This window comes from Struthio camelus, chromosome 1 (genome assembly GCF_040807025.1).
Source record: "Struthio camelus isolate bStrCam1 chromosome 1, bStrCam1.hap1, whole genome shotgun sequence".
Taxonomy (NCBI): Eukaryota; Metazoa; Chordata; class Aves; order Struthioniformes; family Struthionidae; genus Struthio; species Struthio camelus.
This window is the reverse complement of record NC_090942.1, coordinates 90,737,049-90,754,856: the sequence shown is the minus strand read 5'-3', so window position 1 is coordinate 90,754,856 and position 17,808 is coordinate 90,737,049. Positions and strand designations below refer to the sequence as shown.

Here is a 17,808-nt window from a genome sequence, read left to right as displayed (position 1 = left end):
AGGGCTGCCCGAGGGGGTTCTCCCCGTCGGGAGATTCCCCCCCCACACACACTCCTTCGAACATGTCTCCAAGCATGTTTCTGCCTGGGATCAATGGGCCACGTCAGGGAAGGGTAGGGAGGTGAGGATGAAATTAGAGAAAGGAGCGGATGTGCCTTTGAGGGAGTGGGTGTTTTACAGGGAAATTCTCCCTCCACCATCAAGTAAGTACTATACAGAAGGTGCAGTCCAAATCAGAAGGGAGCAGTTGAGCAACCAACGGGAGAGAGAAGAAAGACTAAGACAGAAAAGACACTTTCCACTCCAGGGTCTGAAATATGAGGGAGCCAGAAAGTAATTTCCTCAGATCCTCAGAAACAATCAAACTTTTCATCATAAAGTGATGAGGAAAGACTGTGCCTGACCCTGGGAAAAGAGAAAGAAATAGTAGAGACAGCGCTGGGCTATAAAGCAACCTGTCACTGCATCAAGAGTGGACACAGATGACAAATGGACATATAGTACCAAATCTGTGCACAGCATGATGCCTGGAACAGATTGTGCCAACTTTTGACAGACACCTGAGGGGTCTGAGTCTATTGTTCTTTATCAGGCCATGAGTTCCCACACCAGTGAAACAAATTGAATTGAGCGCTCATGTGTCAGGATGTTTGTGTCTCGTGCATATTTTTGTAAGCGTGTTTTGGAGCATGTTTTGGAGAGTCAATGGGTTTTTCACAAGTCTGGGGAGTAATGTTTGTGTGTGTCTCTTTGGACTACCGGCACATGGATGTGGTTTTGTTAATGCTTAGAGTCACTGGAAGGTCAGGCTGTTGGACTGTAGACTCATCACAGTCTGAGTTTGTGTGAGACAGTGTCACTGTGTGTCAACACCTCTGAGTACCTCGCCTTTCGTCCCTCTCACAAACACTGGGTTTTATGTCAGACATTATCTAGACTTCTGTCTCATTCTCCAGCCTTTTCATCTACAAACTTCCTGGGGCTTGTACAAATGATCTGTACACACCTCTCTCAGCTAATCCTCATCTCACTCATCTCAAGCAATCACTAGTATAGACACGACCAGGGACAGCCCAGAGCAGAGCCAAGACACACTTCTCTCCATTGCAGAGCATGCACCCTAATGCTGTGCAACCTGGTGTGCAGCTTTTCTTGCTCTCTACGTTGGCTTCCTCCTGCCTCCCCACCTGGGGGTAATGGAGGGGGAGCTTACCACCAAAAAGCTCCGGAAGGGGCTACATCAGCCACATAGGCTCTTTCTGACCTTTTCAAATTCTGACAAATGTGTTTAGTATAATTGGGAACCACAAACAGATGAGAAAATTCAACTGGGGAAAGGTCAGTTAAAGGGCAAAAATCCAAATGACGCAAACACTGAAAATCCCCCTGAAGAGCAAAACCACAGAAGGAAGCAGAAGGAGCCAGAGATATGAGAGGGGATGGAGGAAGATGCTGTAGAGATCAAGGAAACCCTGGGAGAGATGGGTGGAGAGTCAGGGAAACCACCAGAGTGATGGGACCAGTGAGCTTCAAGAGCTAATGCCACTCTTCTAGGTTAATAGGATGTAAAGGGAAAGGCATATTGTTTCGGTTCAGACAAGCAGGTCAGAATGGGGCTAAGGAGGTACTCTGGATGGGGTGGATCATGTTAGCCTTCCTTTAAAGGCTAACGTGAAAGTACAGGGAAATTTGATTGAAGAGATGGTGTTAGCTGGCCCAACGCAGTGGCTGAAGGAGGGGCATTGGGGTAGTTCGGGGAAGAGGATACAAGAGTGATATAAAGTGTTATTCTGAAGGTGTTAAAGTGAAGGTGATATAGTGATGGAAAGAAGACAAAAATGCAGAAATTATTTCTGTTGTGTATTTGACCAGGATCTGGAGCAGGATCAACGTATGTCATGTGAGGACAATGAAACATCTTTCTGCCCCGTCATACCTGGGAAGCACATGAGGCTCTTATTTCTGCTAGGCATAATCACTTTAAAATCATCATGTACAGATCGTTTATTCCAGAGTCTTAAGGTTGAGTGGCTGGGGAGATCTCTGATCCACTGCTTTCTAGCACTGCTTCCTAAGGGTCGTGAGGCTCGTGTGGTTGCCCTGCTACCTGGAGAAGTTTGTCTGTCCATCTGTTTGTCTGTCAGTTGCCCTGCTGTGGAACCCCTGGGCTCGTTTCAGCCAAATTCCACAAAAGAAATAGAGTCTAAAAAGTAAGTAAGTTCCAGTAAGTGGTATGAAAACCGGCAGCCTGATAGAAGAAAGAGACACTGTTGGTGGCTGTGCTGAAAGCCCTTAGCCATGCTGCTGGGCAAAAATCCACATGTCAAAGCAGTCCAGCCAGCAGGCAAAAATAAATTAAGGGGAAAATACAGAGAAAGATGTCTATGTCAGAGAGTGGGGGAGGAAGAGCCCAATGACATAGGCCATAAGCAAAGGGGAAAGGGCTAAGAGTTGTGGGGGGGTTAGCTGAGTAGATTATGGGGGGAACATAAGGGTTTTGACAAGAAATGGAAGGTAGTGGTGGGGAGGGGGTGGACTGGAAGCACTTGGGGAAGCAGGCAGCAGCTGACAGAAAGGGTGTCTTAAAGAGACCCTGGCTGAAGCTGGCATATGGTAGTGGGAAGTATAGAAAATATAGGAAACAAGTGCATAGAGAACCCAGTTTCCTTGGTCCCATTGCTCACCAAGCAACCGGTTAATAAGCTTTGGAAAACCAGAGACATCCCAGAAGACTGGAAATTAGCTATGCTCTGCCTATATTTGTGAAGAGCAAACAGAAGACCTAAAAATTTCCAGGCAAAGCAACAGAGGAGCTGATATGAGATTCTTCAGTCAACGCCAATCAGCATGATTTTGTAAGAAACTGATCTTGCTGCATAAACTTGTTTTGTTCTTGTTAGGCTTTGATGTGACTACAGGTCTGTTTGGAAAAGGTGACGACTTAGATCTATCCAGGCTTTTGGAAGCATTAATACCCCAAAGCATTCTGGTGAAAAAAATAGCGTTATGCAATGTTAACAAATCAGGAGATTAAGTGAGCTGGTTCAGTGCATTTAACTACCTAAAAATGCAAAAGGGCTTGTCCCTGGAAGCCCACCATTGAGCAGCAGTGTCTCTTATGTGCTTCTGCAGGAATGAGTCCTGCCTGGGTCAGGCATGATTCACCATTTTCTTCAGTGTTTAGGGAGCAGATGTAAAGTTCACTCTAATACAATTCACTGATGACACAAATATTTTTAGAGTGTTAAAAATAATGAGGCTAGAAACAGCATAGAATGACCGACTGCTCTCAGTAAGGTGGTCATTCACATAAAACTTCTTTTAAGATAGTCAAGAGCAAATCGCACAGCTATGAACAGGAAAAAAATTCCATATCTACAGAGAACTTTCAGTCCTGAAAAGAGGTGTTCAGAAAAAGATTTAGGGATCATAACAGGCAGAAAAATCAACACAGGCCTGGTGTGCCAGGCTGCAGCAACGGATCTGATGTGATCCTTGGCATGCAAATGCTGGACTAAGGAGGAGACGTAAGGAGATGATTACACCTCTCCCTGCGACATGAGTGAGTCCCACCCTGGAAAACTGCACGCTACTCTGTGGTCCATATTTTAAAATTAACATTGAATCAAAAATGATCTGACGGCTGGTGATCTTAGTAGTTTGAAGAGGTCAATCTGTTTAATTTATCAAAAAGCAGAAAGAGACATGACTTGATTACAGTATCACTTCCTTCCTAGGGAAAAGTCTACCAGGTATGCTGGCAGAGAATAACAAGAGCTAGTCGCTGGAGGGTGATTAATCACAAAAACAAACTACCAAGTGAAGTGAAATATCCTCTGTCTCCTGAAGTCTTTGAATCATGACTGGAGGCCTGTCTGGAAGATCATTCCTGATCTGCAAATTCCTGAAGGCTGTGAGAGCATGTGGGAGGAAAAGTTACCACGCAGTCACCCTCTTCTTAAATTCCTCTGTAAGCGACTACTACCGGGCTACCTTAGGTATAATTAGATACAAGTCTTATGTCCCTGTGCGCAGTAACCAAGTATGGGTTATAGGGCTCAAAACTTTCTGGATCATGTTGCTATCCAAGAGGTTCACCCCACCTTCCTTTGTCCTCAAAAAGTTTTTGGCTCAGAGTTTGTCGTGCTTATGCACAGCTGTGAAAAAAACATCTGTGAAGATGTGACCTGGGCTTAGTTTGGAGAAGAACTGGGAAAAAATATCCTCAGCATTTGGACAAGATCTTCAGATTCTGCAGTAGTAAAGACATAAGCAAGTTGTAATGATACAGTATAACTCTACAGGCTTTAAAGTGGGACAGTAAGGACGCAGGGAAAGAAGGTGGTTCTACGGCAGGGAGAGAGGACGGTGGGTTCATTCTGTGAAGATCAAAGTAAGATCAAGAGAAGAGAGGGATGATGCTAGAGGTGGTTACAGAGACGATCAGCAACCCTGAACACTCAGAAGTAATAACACATAACCTCCCAGTATGATAAGATTTACTTTAAAAGTAATGAAATGTTGTAAAGCCATATATATTTTCATCTGCATTCTTTGCCTCTTACTTTTGACTCTTGAGATTACACAAAGATCACATTTCACAGTTCCTCTGTAGCCATAAAGAGAGGAGTTTGCTCAGTTAACAAGATGATAGCAGGGGAGTTAACAACTCCAGGAGTTCGGAATTTAATCTCAGTGCCTGATTCCCTGATCTAGGGAGGAGGCAAAGACTTTGCCAAGTTATGGGCAAGTTGTGAATGCCTTCTAGCGAGAGTTTGTACACTTTAAGAAGAGGAGGGTCTTCTCCTCTGGAGAGCTCAGCATGTGGTTCATTCACAAGACCTTCTTTTCTTTGCCTTTGTTAATACAGGCAGGACAAGGAGGGAGCAGAACAACCGTGGGGACCAATCTAATCCAGCACACCAGACCTAGGGGGTCAGAGTGAAGGAGGAGGACAGAGGCAGAATCGTGCCGCGAGGATGCTCAGGCTGCCCAGCTTTATCTGACTAATAATGAAAGGCAGCAAGCGTGTCAGAGAATGTGAGGGAAACAGATCGATAGAGAGATAAAACTGAGATGGAAGAAGCTGGCAAGGGGGTGGGGAAGAGAGTAATAAAACACTACAAGTCAACGCGGTTACATTTTAACCTGATTTGTATGCTCCCTGCGCTGGTGTAAATGAAGGCATCAGGTGTAAGGCCAGGGTGAATTAGGCCTAAATACAGAAACAGAGGTGTAAAAGAATGAAGGAGACAGACCTCTTATTAATACTGCCCTGTAACCTGCCTTCACAGCTCCGACCCTACCTTAGAGGCCCTGCTTCCTCTGTAATCCTGCTGTATGGAGAAACCAGGACCTCGTGAGCTCTGAGAATACACATCTGTGGCCTTTCCCTGATTCACTGGACTACTGTGATCTTCATCTTCTCCCAGAGCAGTGACACTGCATCTCAGTCGCATTATCCCAGGCGGAGCACAGGAAATGCTCCTTATGGCCCTGTTCACTGAGGATCTGGGGCAGGGCAACCTCTGACACTGCCTGCTTGCTAGCCGGTGGGCACTCTGCTCTCTTCTTCCAGCAGTAGCCTCAGCACCGAGACCAAACACTGAACACACCTCAGAGGCTGAACCCCCTGAATATGGCTCGGGACAACACGTATGGCTGTAGACACGAGCTTGGAGTAACCCTCCCGTTACTCAGGCTGCACCTTCGCTGCGAGACCTGATAGCGTGAGCCCTCGCAGCAGCCACGGGCTGCGTTTTGGAGCACAGTGCCCCAAAGGAGGCTTCTCCAAAACCCAGCCACAGCAGCTGCAGGAGAAGCAGCAGAATCAAAGCAAGTAATGAGAAGGAAAGTAAGGCCTTTACAGACTTAGACGTTACCTAGGTGAAGATTTCAAGACGTTATGCGTATAGTATAGAAGTCTGGCACCGGACCACTCCACTGTCTTTGATATGTGCCGAAGACCTCTTACTCGCAAGCATGTGTTGGAGTGCAAACCTGGCCCGACTGCCTCAAGTTTGAACATAGTAAAAACATGCTGCCTGAGACCACGTCGGCTGGACGGCTGCTCCTGTCGGCCTGTTGCCACCTTTGCTTCCGTCTCAAGATGTCCCTGAAATCTGGAAGAAACCAGCTGTGGGAAAGTCAGTATGGGGCTGGAAATGAATGTTTCCCGACTCCTCTGCTCCCTCAGCCCCCCTGACAACTCCTCTCAGCCCACCGCACGATTGATGCACAAGACAAGACCTATCAAGATTATACAAAATGACCCTCTCTTTCCAGCCCAATCACCCCCACCCAAAACGTTTCTTTCGCCTCGCAGAGGGCCAACCCCCGCAGCGAGGCCTGCCGAGCCTCTTAAACTAACTCGTTTGCCCGTGAGGAGATAACTGAGGGGGCGTTGCGAAGCTTTCCATGCCGGGGCCGGGGCCGGGGCCGGGGCCGGGCCGGGGCGGACCGCGGTCGGGCGCGGGGCGCCGCGCCCCCACCGCGCCCTGCGGGGGGCGCCCTCGCACCGTGCCGGCCCCGCCGCACGCCCCTCAGGCTGGCCAATGGGAAAGCGGTAGAGGCGGGACTGGCCGCTGCCTCCGCCAGTCGCGGGCGGGGGCGTGTCGCGGCGCGGCGAGGCCGGGCGGTGCCAGCAGCCCGGAAGCGGCCGCTCTGCGACGTCGCTGCCATAGAGAAGAGGGCGCGGGGCGGGGAGCTGCGGGGGAGGGGGGCCGAGCTGCGGCGCGGTGGGGCCGGGCCGGGCCGGGCCGTGGGGGCCGCGGGCGGGCGGGAGCGCCATGGCGGCGGAGGGGAAGGTGACGGGGCAGAGCCAGGAGCAGTTCCTGCTGCTGGCCAAGGCCGCCCGCGGCGCCGCCCTCGCCAGCCTCATCCACCAGGTGCTGGAGGCGCCGGGCATCTACGTGTTCGGGGAGCTGCTGGACATGCCGGCCGTGCGTGAGGTGAGCCCGGCGGCCCGGCGGGGTGGGGGGTGAGGGGCCGGGGGCGGCCCGTGGCGCGGGGTGACCCTCTGCTCTTGGCCGCAGCTGGCCGACAGCGAGTTCGCGCCCGTGTTGCGCCTGCTGACCATCTTCGCCTACGGGACGTACGCGGACTACCTGGGTGAGTGCGGCTGTGCGTTTAATCCGTTAATGCTGCCGTCCCCCCCTCCCCCCCCCCCACCCCCGCGATGTGGCGAATCTCCAAGAACATCTTGAGGAAGATTTTTTTTATTAGGGGGCCACGGAGAGGGCCTAGGTGCCCATGGAGGCGTGGAGGCCTCTGTATGTACGGCACTGAACTGACTAGGAAAGAGGGCTCAGAAAAGCTCTTCTGAGCTGCGAGGTACCAGTGGTGGCTTGTCAAGGCAAAGCGTTGCTTGGGACACTGGTATCTAGAAGGCTTAGGAAAGGGTTATGGTGTAGATGCTTCTGTGGCAGTGCTGGGAGATGGAAACTGGGACTTGTGAAGTCTAATACCCTCCTCTTTCCCTTGAGAATAGCTGAAGCAGCAAACCTCCCTCCCTTGACAGAGGCTCAGAAGAACAAACTGAGACACCTGTCAGTTGTTACTCTGGCTGCCAAGATCAAGGTAACAGCCCTGTTTTTCCCCCCAGTCCTTCTTCTGTGGGGATTCGCTCATGCTAGTTACCTTCTTGTTTCCACAGTGCATCCCCTATTCAGTGCTGCTGGAACAGTTACAGCTGAAGAACGTCCGGCAGCTGGAGGACCTCGTGATTGAGGCTGTGTACGCGGATGTGCTGCGCGGGAGCCTGGACCAGCGGAACCAGCGGCTGGAGGTGGATTACAGCATTGGGCGGGACATCCGGAGGGAGGAGCTAAGCACCATCACCCGCACCTTGCAGGAGTGGTGAGGAGGAAGCCCACCATACTAACACCTAAAAAGGTTGAAGGAGTTGTCAGGGGCTTCCCCAGATTCTCTGCCCCTCTTTGAGGGGAGTAGTGTTTTGAGGTTGGTCTACTCAATCCCATTTCCCATACGGCAATGGAAAATAATTTTTCACTTCCCCTATTTGCTTCTGGAGGGGTGATGACAGCTCAGCAACTTTTGCACAGTTGTGGTTCCTGGCAGGAGGCTTCCTGAGTATACATCTGTATAGCTCCTAATCTAGCGTCACTTTGTGATTTGTCTCCTGCCCCCCCTGCCATGTAATAGTGTCACGACGTTATTACATGGGACTGCTCCTCCTGTGTCTTCCCTGCCTGGTTTAGTCATCACCTTCCAGTCTCATTGGCCTCTAGAGTTGAAATCTGTTGTCTTTCACTTTTCTTTCTGTGCTATGCGAATCTTTCTGGCCCGTTCAGTCTTATGTCTTCTCTACAGGTGCCAAGGCTGTGAAGTTGTCTTGTCGGGCATCGAAGAACAGGTTAGCCGAGCCAACCAGCATAAAGAGCAACAGCTGGCGCTTAAGCAGCAGATAGAGAGCGAGGTGAGTGGGCTAGGGAGGGAGCAGCCAGTTCCACTCACTTTAAAAATGACTGGAAACAGTACCATGTGGTTGTTACTGTTTTTGCTCAAGTAAGGCATTGCCTTTCCCTTAGGCCAGGACCCCAGGGGTTTGTGCCTGAAGAGTTCTAAATCAGCTAAATGCTCCTCCACAGTACAGAGATCTGGATAGTCATTAGCTCTTTCGTTTGACCTGTTTGTTTGGTTCTTGCGTTTCCAATATGGCAGGTGGCAAATCTGAAGAAGACAATTAAAGTGACAACAGCAGCTGCTGCAGCAGCCACATCCCAAGACCCGGAACAGCACCTAACAGAGCTCAGGGAGCCAGCCCCTGGCACCAACCAGCGCCAGGCTAGCAAGAAAACTTCCAAAGCCAAAGGGTGAGGAGTGGTGGCAACTGAACGTAGCCACTGTCTGTGTATATTGAGGAAGTGAACTGATGGAATTGCTGTTTCAAAGCAATGAGGTTACTGACTGCAGGGCTCTGCTCCCTGGACATGGGATGGTCACAGATGTAGTCCCAACTGAGCTCTGCCTCCTACTAATTTGGAGGGAAATGCGTGCAGTTCTTGGTCTGAAGCCGAGTTCATAAGCCTTCCTTGTGTTCTGTCCTGCTGCTGCCGAGAAGCCCCTTTGTGTGCATTTGGAAAAGGAAGTCGGGGATGAGCCTTAGTACTCCACTCTGAAATGTTCTCTCTCTCCACAGGCTCCGGGGCAGCGCGAAGATTTGGTCTAAATCAAACTAGTTGGATCCTCCTTCACAACTGGGAGGGTGAGAGGGAGAGATTTTGGGGGGGAAGGAGGGTAGCAAGGGTCCCAAGTGTGATGCTTCTGAACTCATCTCCAAGATCCATCTCTCCAACTAATTCTCCTGCATGTTTGTTCTCTTTCCTGGCTTCTTCCTTCCCAGCCAGTCTATCCCTCTTCTCTATCATAGCATTTTACCCTCTAAGCTGTATGCCTTGCTGTTTCCCTTACCCCTCAAGCCCCCATCACCACGACCATATGTTTCTCTCTCTTCTTCTCTCCTTGTCTTTCGACAGATAAATTTAAAGAGCCAGAGAGCTGCCAGTCACCTTTGCACCAGTAGGGCATGACAGAAGCTTGGAAAGTGTGTGTGGTGCTCAGCAATCGTTTTGGCTCTATGAGACCCCTGGGACGCTTTGCTCCAGGATGCAGCTGCCATCTTTGATTGTTTTATCTTTGTTTTGCTGGGTGGGAGGGTAGTTTTTGAAGGGATTCTTTTAAAAAAAAATATATAAATATATTATAAATATCTATAAAAATAATAAAAATACAGATCTATGGACATATCTATACAAACTTGTGCTCCTGCAGTGGTGTCTCATTATGCCTCATGCATGCTGATTCTGGATGTAGCAGAATAACTTCCGGTATTGAAAACCTCTGTCCCATCTATGCATGGAATGCCCTCAAAATACTCACTTCCTGCACAAAAGGGAAGTGCTACTGCAGCTATATTGGGTTGAAGATCCGTAAAGCAGGAATGAATCGTAGCTTTTATGTGAGGAGTTTCTATTTAGGATCTGTAACTGCTGTTGATCTGGAGAAGGGCTAAGACTGGCCTTACAGTGCTTCTGAACTTTGAGGAAACACTCATCTCCCTCATGGGAGGATTTAATTCATTAATAGCACCGTTTATCCCCCAGTTTTGGTGAATCTGCAAGAACATCTTGAGGAAGATACTTTTAGAGAGGAAGGGGGAGAAGCTAGGTGGTGAGAGATGCCCTATTGAATGATTTCCTTTGCCTTATCAATGAAGAAAAGGTATTCTTAAGTTATCTTATGTAATTTATTTGCATCCAGAATTTTCAAAACATTATTTTCAATGAGTCTCGGAGCACTAGGAAGGTGCAGAGACTGGGAAAACATTCTTTTTTTTTTTTTTTTTTTTTTTTGTCAGTATTAAGGGATATGGTACTTGTGTGACAAAGAATCAAGAGTAACTTAGTTAATGCCAATCAGTGTAAGTCTTTGTAGAATATATCCTGTTTTACCTGTTCCTAGGTGATGTAATGTCTGTTTATGTTGAAAATAAACATTAATGTAATTGACTGCTGTGAGATGACCAGAAAAACTCATCTGGTTCTTCAGAGGATGCATCCCTGAGACTGGCTTGATGCAGAGTCAGGCAGATGTGAGTGTCAAACTGCTGTTGATGGAAGCTGATCTAAGTTGACATACATTGAATCCTGCCCCCACTTGATTCTGCTTCTTGCTTTATGCCAGTGCTAATAATGTTTGATTCCCTGAACCTGGACTGCTGTGTGTCAGCAAACTGGCAGAAAACTTATCTGACAACTACAACAAAAAGCCCTGGTGGTTGGCTGCAAGGGTGAGACTTTATCCGTTCGTTAGCCTGGGCTAATTTTTGTCTGGGTTAGCGAGCTGTTTCAGCTTCCTATGCAGATGCTCCAGTGAGAATCGGAGTGAAGGCAGAAGATAAGGACCGTATAGATAGGAGCAAGATTTGTGGTGGGGGTGAGACCGTCTCTCTTTTGATGGTGGTAAGGCGTTATGTCATCTCAGTGCTCATGCCTCGCAAAAAGCTAATTTGTGCCATATTGCCATTTTATTTACTGATTTGCAACTGTTGTAACACAGCACTAACCTTCACTGGGAAACCCCACTGTCCTGTGAACCCATAAACTCATAAGCAGCTTCTTTCCCTGCCCGTGAACAAGGTCTGTGTGTGGGGGTCACAGGGCAGGGATATACCAACATGTTGTGCCAGGGACAGGGATGTGTCAAGCTGTTCCTGGGTGACTGTTGTCACTGGCTGAGGTGTTGCTCAGAGCTTGCATGGCCCAACACCTCTCCCCTGTTCTGTGACCCTGTGCATCAAGCCTATTAGGTGTAGTTGGTTGGCAAGGAAGCGCTGAGTAGGAGGGCCTTGGCATGATGATGTTCAGGCAGAAGATGCAAATCCAGCTGTAGGAGAGAGTGAGGGGGGAGCTAAGCTTGTTCTGCTCCAAATCACCTGAAGAGGTCTGACTAGTTAGGCGCAATAGTGAGTTTACTTGACAAGTCATGTTTTCTATAAAATGCAGGGAGAGGCTGTGATTATACTTTTATCTTTTGTTTAAATTATCTTGAGGCTTCTCCTGTCTGCGGCACATCACCTTTGTCTGTCTTGGGAGGAGGGGGAAGGTGACCATACTCTGCGTATTTGCAATTGTCTGTGAGAAGCAGTAATGTCTGTGTGCATCAAATTCTCCACCTCCTTAGGAAAGGCTAGTCTGGGTCGGAGGTGCTAACAGGGGACGTGATACCTGGCAAGCCCTGAGCACCTGCCAAATGTCTGTGGCAGGTCGTGCCCTTTGAAAGAGGAGCCTCTGGTAAAGGCATTGGAGGTGTGATTCTAAGGAAAGAGCGAAGAATGGGCTCTCCGATGAAGCGGAAGAGCAAGACAAAGCACAAGTATTAAAAGACCGTTGAGATCCAAGGGGAAAGGGAGCCAGGCACTTCACAGTCACTCCGACCTTTTGACATGAATCCCTGTAATAGGGATGGAGCGGTGGCACCTCTAGGGAGATCTGAAGTAACCAGTAATGGATGGGGATATTTGTGCCTCATAAGAGTCACGTTGCCACTTATGGAGATATAACTACCTGGCACAGCAGCAGCAGGGTGTACTGAACACCTGCAGAGCTACCAGCAGTGCCAGAATCTGCGTTCCAAGTTTCTTGGCTTCTTTCTGACTTGTTAGTCTTTGCTCTCTTTAACCACGTTGTGGGCATTAGGTATGGAGGTTTTTTGAAAACACCTTGGGTCCACAGTTTAAATCCTGGCTTCAGAGTCTAGAAGTCGAGTCAGAAAAGCCCATTTTGCTCCTTAAATTGGTACCAAGAGCTCCATGCTGGTTATTCTCTGTAATATTCTTATATGAGCACCCTTCATGTGCACACATTAATGCAAAGGAGCAACTGAGCTCTGAGTCAGTTCACATACACCTACTTGCTTTAATCTGAGGAGCACAGAAACTGGGTGCCTGGCTAATAGCAAGCAAAGGGCAGGCTGAAGCAGGGGCCCGAATGGGGCCTTGTTACGCTAGCTTCTAGGCCATGCTGAAACCCAAGGCTCAGATATCCTCATGGCTCTGCAGGCGTTTGTTATCTTAGTAAAGGCAGTGTAGGTTTGCCTCTGGGCTTCAGCCATAACTTTATTTTGTGGCACTGTTTTTGCCCCTCCCTCCCTCCCTCTGTCCCTGCCCAAGGTTCAGCTCGACTCTCCTGTAAGGGCATTTGATAAGCGCAGTCATAGGCCTTGCTCCCTCCTCCCTTTTTCGTCTTTGCACCTCTCAAGGCTGGTTGTGTTGTGGATTTCAGAAGAGTTTCAGACTAAATGTACTTGATCGAGGGGCATTTGCACAGCCCTGAAAGTCTTCCATTTTGTTTACTTCAAAGGGAACACCTTTTAAGACCTCAATTAAAAAAAGGAAAACAGAAGACAGCATAAAAATTATTTTAGACCCTTTTTATGACTGAAACATAAATGAGAGCTGTTTAGTGCAGAAGGAAAATATTGCTGCAAATTGCCTTGCCTGATGGCAAACACCAGGCAGGGTCATAGGTTTCCTTCACCTTTCACCTGAAAAGCCTGGCTTTTTATTTTCCTGCTCACTTCAGCCATGACTTTGAATTTCATTCAGGGAGGATGTGAAGATTAATTAATTAGTTAACATTTGTAAATCACTTTGAAGATGGTGAGAGTGAGATAAGTACTGAGCATTATTATTTTAAGTTTTCATTTTAATTTTAAATGTCTGTGTGTTTTTAACCCTGTTTTCTCCCAAAGAAAAGATTGAGAAAGCAGGCCGAGTAGAGCCAAGCCCAAAGATCTGGAGGCATGACACCTTAAGCATTGGCAAAGGAATGAGGCTAGGTGGATGGCAGAAGAGGGGATATGGAGATGCGTGTTAGTCCTGGCTTTAGGAGCAGGAAATCTGCCAGCCCTGACAATACAAGTTTAAGGAATCCTGAACAGTGATCTGTTGCAACTCCTTGTTATGCATTATAGGACTGGTGTAGGACTTTGACATCAGGGTTCAAATAAGGGAGAAGGGCAGGAGGTAGGACAGACTCCAAATTGCTCTGTCCCCCACCTCCTATTCATGCCCAGCTGTGGAGTGCGAAGTCGGAATTTTGTCAGCAGCTCCCCCAGCTGTCTTGTTCTAAGAAATACCTCCAGAGTCTTACTGGGAACTGGGATTAATGATAATAATTCTCCTTATTGAATTAGTTGGGGCAGGGGATTTCTTTCAAGGATATGGCTGTTCCTCTTCTTGTACAGCATCTCCCCCCTGACTGGGAAGCTTTAAGGCTGCAGTGAGCCTTCCCTCCCCCTTCATCCCCACCCCCAGGCCCTGCAGAAATTCTTCCAGGTTTCTCGTGGCTCCTGCTATCGGTTACAGCCACACACTTCTGCTAAGCTGAGGCATTAGCAGCTATCAGCGAAGAGCTCAAAAATCCCTTTTAAGCCCCTCAGGGGACTGGGGTGGGAGGGTGGTGGTGGGGAGTCAGGCTGCAGTAGGAAGTACAAGGGATAGTTGGGGGTGGGTGTTCAAGAGGGGTCCAGGATGAAGGACAAAGAGATGGGTAAGTCGTAAGAACAGAGTACTGGGTCTCAGTGAAGGTCCAAGAAGCCCAACATCCTACCTCTAGCAGTGGTCTATACCTGGTGACCAGGGAAAAGCATGAGAACATGGCAAGCACCTTGCAGAACTTGCCCATGTATTCTCCTATCCTCCAATGAGATGTGCTCGAGGACTTACGGAGTCAGAGATGGCGTCTTTATGTTTAATAGCTTTCAAAAGGGCTCCCTTCAATGGAAGGCAATGGCAATTTTGTTAGCCAAGGTAGCTGAGGCTGCCCTTGTCTCTGATCCCCAAATGAGCCAAATGAGGGTTTTCTCAGATGGGCTATTGCATATCAAAGTGTTTGTCAAAAATGACCTAACCTTATTTGTGCAGGGTTTGTAGGGGGAGGAGGGGAAAGACTCTTGACAGCAGGTTTCAGAAGGCCTGGTTTAGGACATACATGACCCAAAGGATCAAAGACGCGTTTCCAGTTTGAAGTACAGCTAGTTTCCCCATCCCTGGGGCCAGTGCCTGAAGCAGGGACACCATCTCTCAGCAGCCCGCTCTCCTGTACCTCACCAGCTTGAAGCCAGACCAAGCTGGCTCCCATCAAATACTGAAAGGAGGGGAGAAGCCTTCTGCCCAGGCTGCCCCTTCCACCCCTCTCCGATGCCCTTTTTGGCTGAATAACTGAGGTCTGGGAGAGGGATATGCGTGGCGGGGGCGGGCTGCAGGGCGGCTCCCGGAGGCGTCCCAGCGCCGGGGGTGGCCCCCGGCTCTCCCCTCCCCCTACACCCAGCCCAGCCTGGTCCGAGAGGGGCTGAGCAGAGCCCAGGCCGCCGCTGGCCGGAGGAGCACGACGACAGGCCATGGAGGAGGCGCAGGAGCGGGGCCAGCGCGGGGACCCCACACAGGGCACTGAGCCCCCACGGAGCCTCTGCAGGAAGGTGAGGGTGGAGCGGGGCAGGTAGGCTCACAGGGCCCCTGTGCTGCCCCAAGGTGCCTGGCTGTGCTGCCCCAGGGTGCCAGTCTGTGCCCTTCACTGGCACCCTCTGCCATCTCCCCTCCTGGCCCTGGCTGGCTGGAGGCACTGTGGAAATCCTCCTTCAAAATGGGCCAGTGGGATGGAAGGAACAGAGGAGAAATGAGGTCGAAATAAAAATAAGGGCAGAAGGAAGCCAAGGTAACCCGTTTGCATGGAGGGGTTGTGCTAGTTCTGGCGTGGGCTTGAAGTTAAAGGTGTACAACCCAAAGTGAAGTTAAAGGTGCAGAACAGCACTGCTTGGGTAGGGAGAATGGGTCTTACTAATGTCTCCCCTTGGAGAGGCCTTTTCCTAGTACTAGTCCTTGCTCAGCTGGTTATCTGTAATACTCGGCAAAACCGCTCAGGTTCACTACAGGTTCTTCAGCCACCCACTTCTTGGATGTTTCTCTCCATGACTGCTCCAGTTTTTCAGGAGCATCCCTGCCAGAACAATGTAGGACTGCACTGGATTTTCATCTGCCATCTCTTCTGGGAACAGCTGGTGGCAGAATCTCTGCCGGCCAGGGGAAAGGAGTGCATTTGCAACAAAATTCTTGTGCAATGTGCAGTTATATTCACATTGTGATGAATTCAATAGATACTGAAACGTCAGCAGGACTCAAGGGTTGTGCACCTTATATGGATAACAAGAATGTCCAGAGTTGTTATTGTGTTTGTGCATGTGTTAAAAACAACTCCAGGCTCTCCGGCTCTGAGACACAATGAAGCTCCAGCCAGTTCAGATCAGGAGAAAATATGTCTGGGAAAGGCTTACTTTGCCCTGCCTCCTGCAGGATTCCCTGCAGCTGCCTCTGAAGCCTTTAGCAATGGATTCAGAGCACTGAGGGAAGAAGGATGTTCTCTTTGGTAGGAACAGAAACAAGATGGGGCCTCCTGGTGGCAGAATGGGATCTCGTCCTGTTGCAGGTGCTGTGTTGCAATCCCTTGCAGAAATTTCTCAACTGCTGACCCAAAACTGGTTAATTTTATTGTCTGCACTAGTTCTCTTGAAAGGCTGCCCCAGAATCTGAAAGAATTCTTTCAGATTCTTGAAAGAATCTGCCTGCTGTAGTGGTTACAAACTTTTTCTAATTTCCAGCTTAAATGTATTCACAACTAATTTGTATTCACTTGTTGCTGTGCCAATGTGGCTTTAGCTTAAATTGCTCTTCTTCCTCCTTAGTATTTATCTCCTTTGTGTATAGACTTCACTTTGCTTAACTAAACAAACCAGTCCTCTCTTACCTGGTGAGCTCTCTGTGCCACAGGCCATCCTACAAGCTCTTACTTGCTCTTTGAACTCAGCTTTCTTGGCTAGAAACAAACACAGTCCTTGTCCACAGGTGAAGTCATATCAGCATCTTGCACAGCAACAGTAATACATACCTATAGCTACTAGAAATACCTTCCTGATTGCATTTGTCTTTTCCTTGGTGCCTCAGTAGATGCTTACAGTCATCATATGACTGACCGGTGATTTTGAGTCTTTCTTCTTTTCTGCTGCTTATAATCAAATAAACTCTAGTTTATAGCCAAGAAAGTCTTGATTTTAGTCCTATGTGCCTTTATGTTTGACTTTGGGCTACTAACTTCAATCCCTTTTCTGTTAGTGAGGTCTTTAAGACCATCTACTTCCTCCTGTGTAATACACTGATCCAGTTTGGCAATGCATCCTTTTTTTTTTTTTTTAATAATTTTTCTTTGCTTTTCCTCCTATTAATAAGGGATGGATATTATGAGGCTAGTATCTCTGCTTTCAGCTTACCTCTGATCACTGTGGCACTAGCAGCTGGAGATAAGTAGCATATATTTCATTCCTCTTCCCCTCCAGGCCCCAAATCTTTTATCAAGCATCCCCAGGATTTATAAACTAGTCAGCCAAAACAGCCAGATGTAAGGAGATAGTGGAAGTAACGATAATCTAAATGGAGTTTCCCCATGGGGACATTTTTTGAAATGTTGTCTCTAAAAAAGAAAATTCCCGCCGGGAGGAAAAAAAAATACTTAGTTACATTTAAGTTGGGGTTCAAAAATACAGTCAAGTTTTTTTTTTTTTTTTTTAGAAACGTTTGGAAATTTAACAATAATTGCAAAATCTTGCAGCTGATTTTAAGCTAGACTCTATATTGAGGTCTAGTCTAAATCCTGTTGTTCCCCACCACTGGAGTCTAATGGCATTTGTCTTGGGGATTTTATACTCTTTCCTCACCCAAGTACGCATTTCTTTCCCAAGCAGAACGCTGTGCCAACAGATATCTTTTTCCTGCAACTTGGGCTTTTCTCCTGTCCTCTTTGAAATATTTGCAAAGTCACCAGTTCTCTTCTTCTGCTTCCCACATTTCCTGGCAGCCTAGCACTGCTCCCTCTCCAATTCATAGATTTCTAAAGCCTGAAGGGACCAGTATAATCACGTAGTTTGCCCTCTTGCGTAGCAAAGAACTAGCTCACGCAATTCTTGTATCAGCTAACTTCGGCTTGAGACATCCCATCTAGGTTTAGGAATAGCAAAAGCTGGAGAAGCCACATACACTGGTCTAATCATCGCTCTACCGAAAGTCTGCACCTCATTTCCATTTGCAGCATTAGGTAGCTTCAGGTTTTCTGCCAGGCTGAAGAGCCCTCTACCGTTAGAAACTTCATCCCCATATAGGTAATGCCAGCCCATGCTCAAGTTAGACTGCCTGAGTTCATTGAATCTTATGGTGCCAGTCAGCTTTTCCAGGCTTCAAGT

The 17,808-nt window shown here is 48.2% G+C and overlaps 2 protein-coding genes across 2 annotated transcripts in view; both read left to right on the top strand.

Annotated features, from left to right (window-relative positions):
* The first annotated feature begins 6,735 nt into the window (after positions 1 to 6,735).
* On the top strand, positions 6,736 to 9,777 carry COPS7A (COP9 signalosome subunit 7A). Its single transcript, XM_068957301.1, has 8 exons — positions 6,736 to 6,950; positions 7,035 to 7,110; positions 7,490 to 7,578; positions 7,655 to 7,857; positions 8,332 to 8,437; positions 8,683 to 8,834; positions 9,161 to 9,226; positions 9,498 to 9,777. Exons 1-7 carry the CDS (start codon positions 6,789 to 6,791, stop codon positions 9,198 to 9,200), a joined length of 828 nt encoding a protein of 275 aa, XP_068813402.1. The 5' UTR covers positions 6,736 to 6,788; the 3' UTR covers positions 9,201 to 9,226; positions 9,498 to 9,777.
* A 5,077-nt stretch (positions 9,778 to 14,854) lies between these two features.
* The window catches only part of LOC104150748 (enhancer of split m7 protein-like), a 6,999-nt gene continuing 4,045 nt past the window's right edge, over positions 14,855 to 17,808 (top strand). The window contains exon 1 of the mRNA XM_068957194.1: positions 14,855 to 15,000. Coding sequence (XP_068813295.1) covers positions 14,923 to 15,000 — 78 coding nt within the window. The 5' untranslated portion in view covers positions 14,855 to 14,922. The remainder of the gene's footprint in view (positions 15,001 to 17,808) is intronic.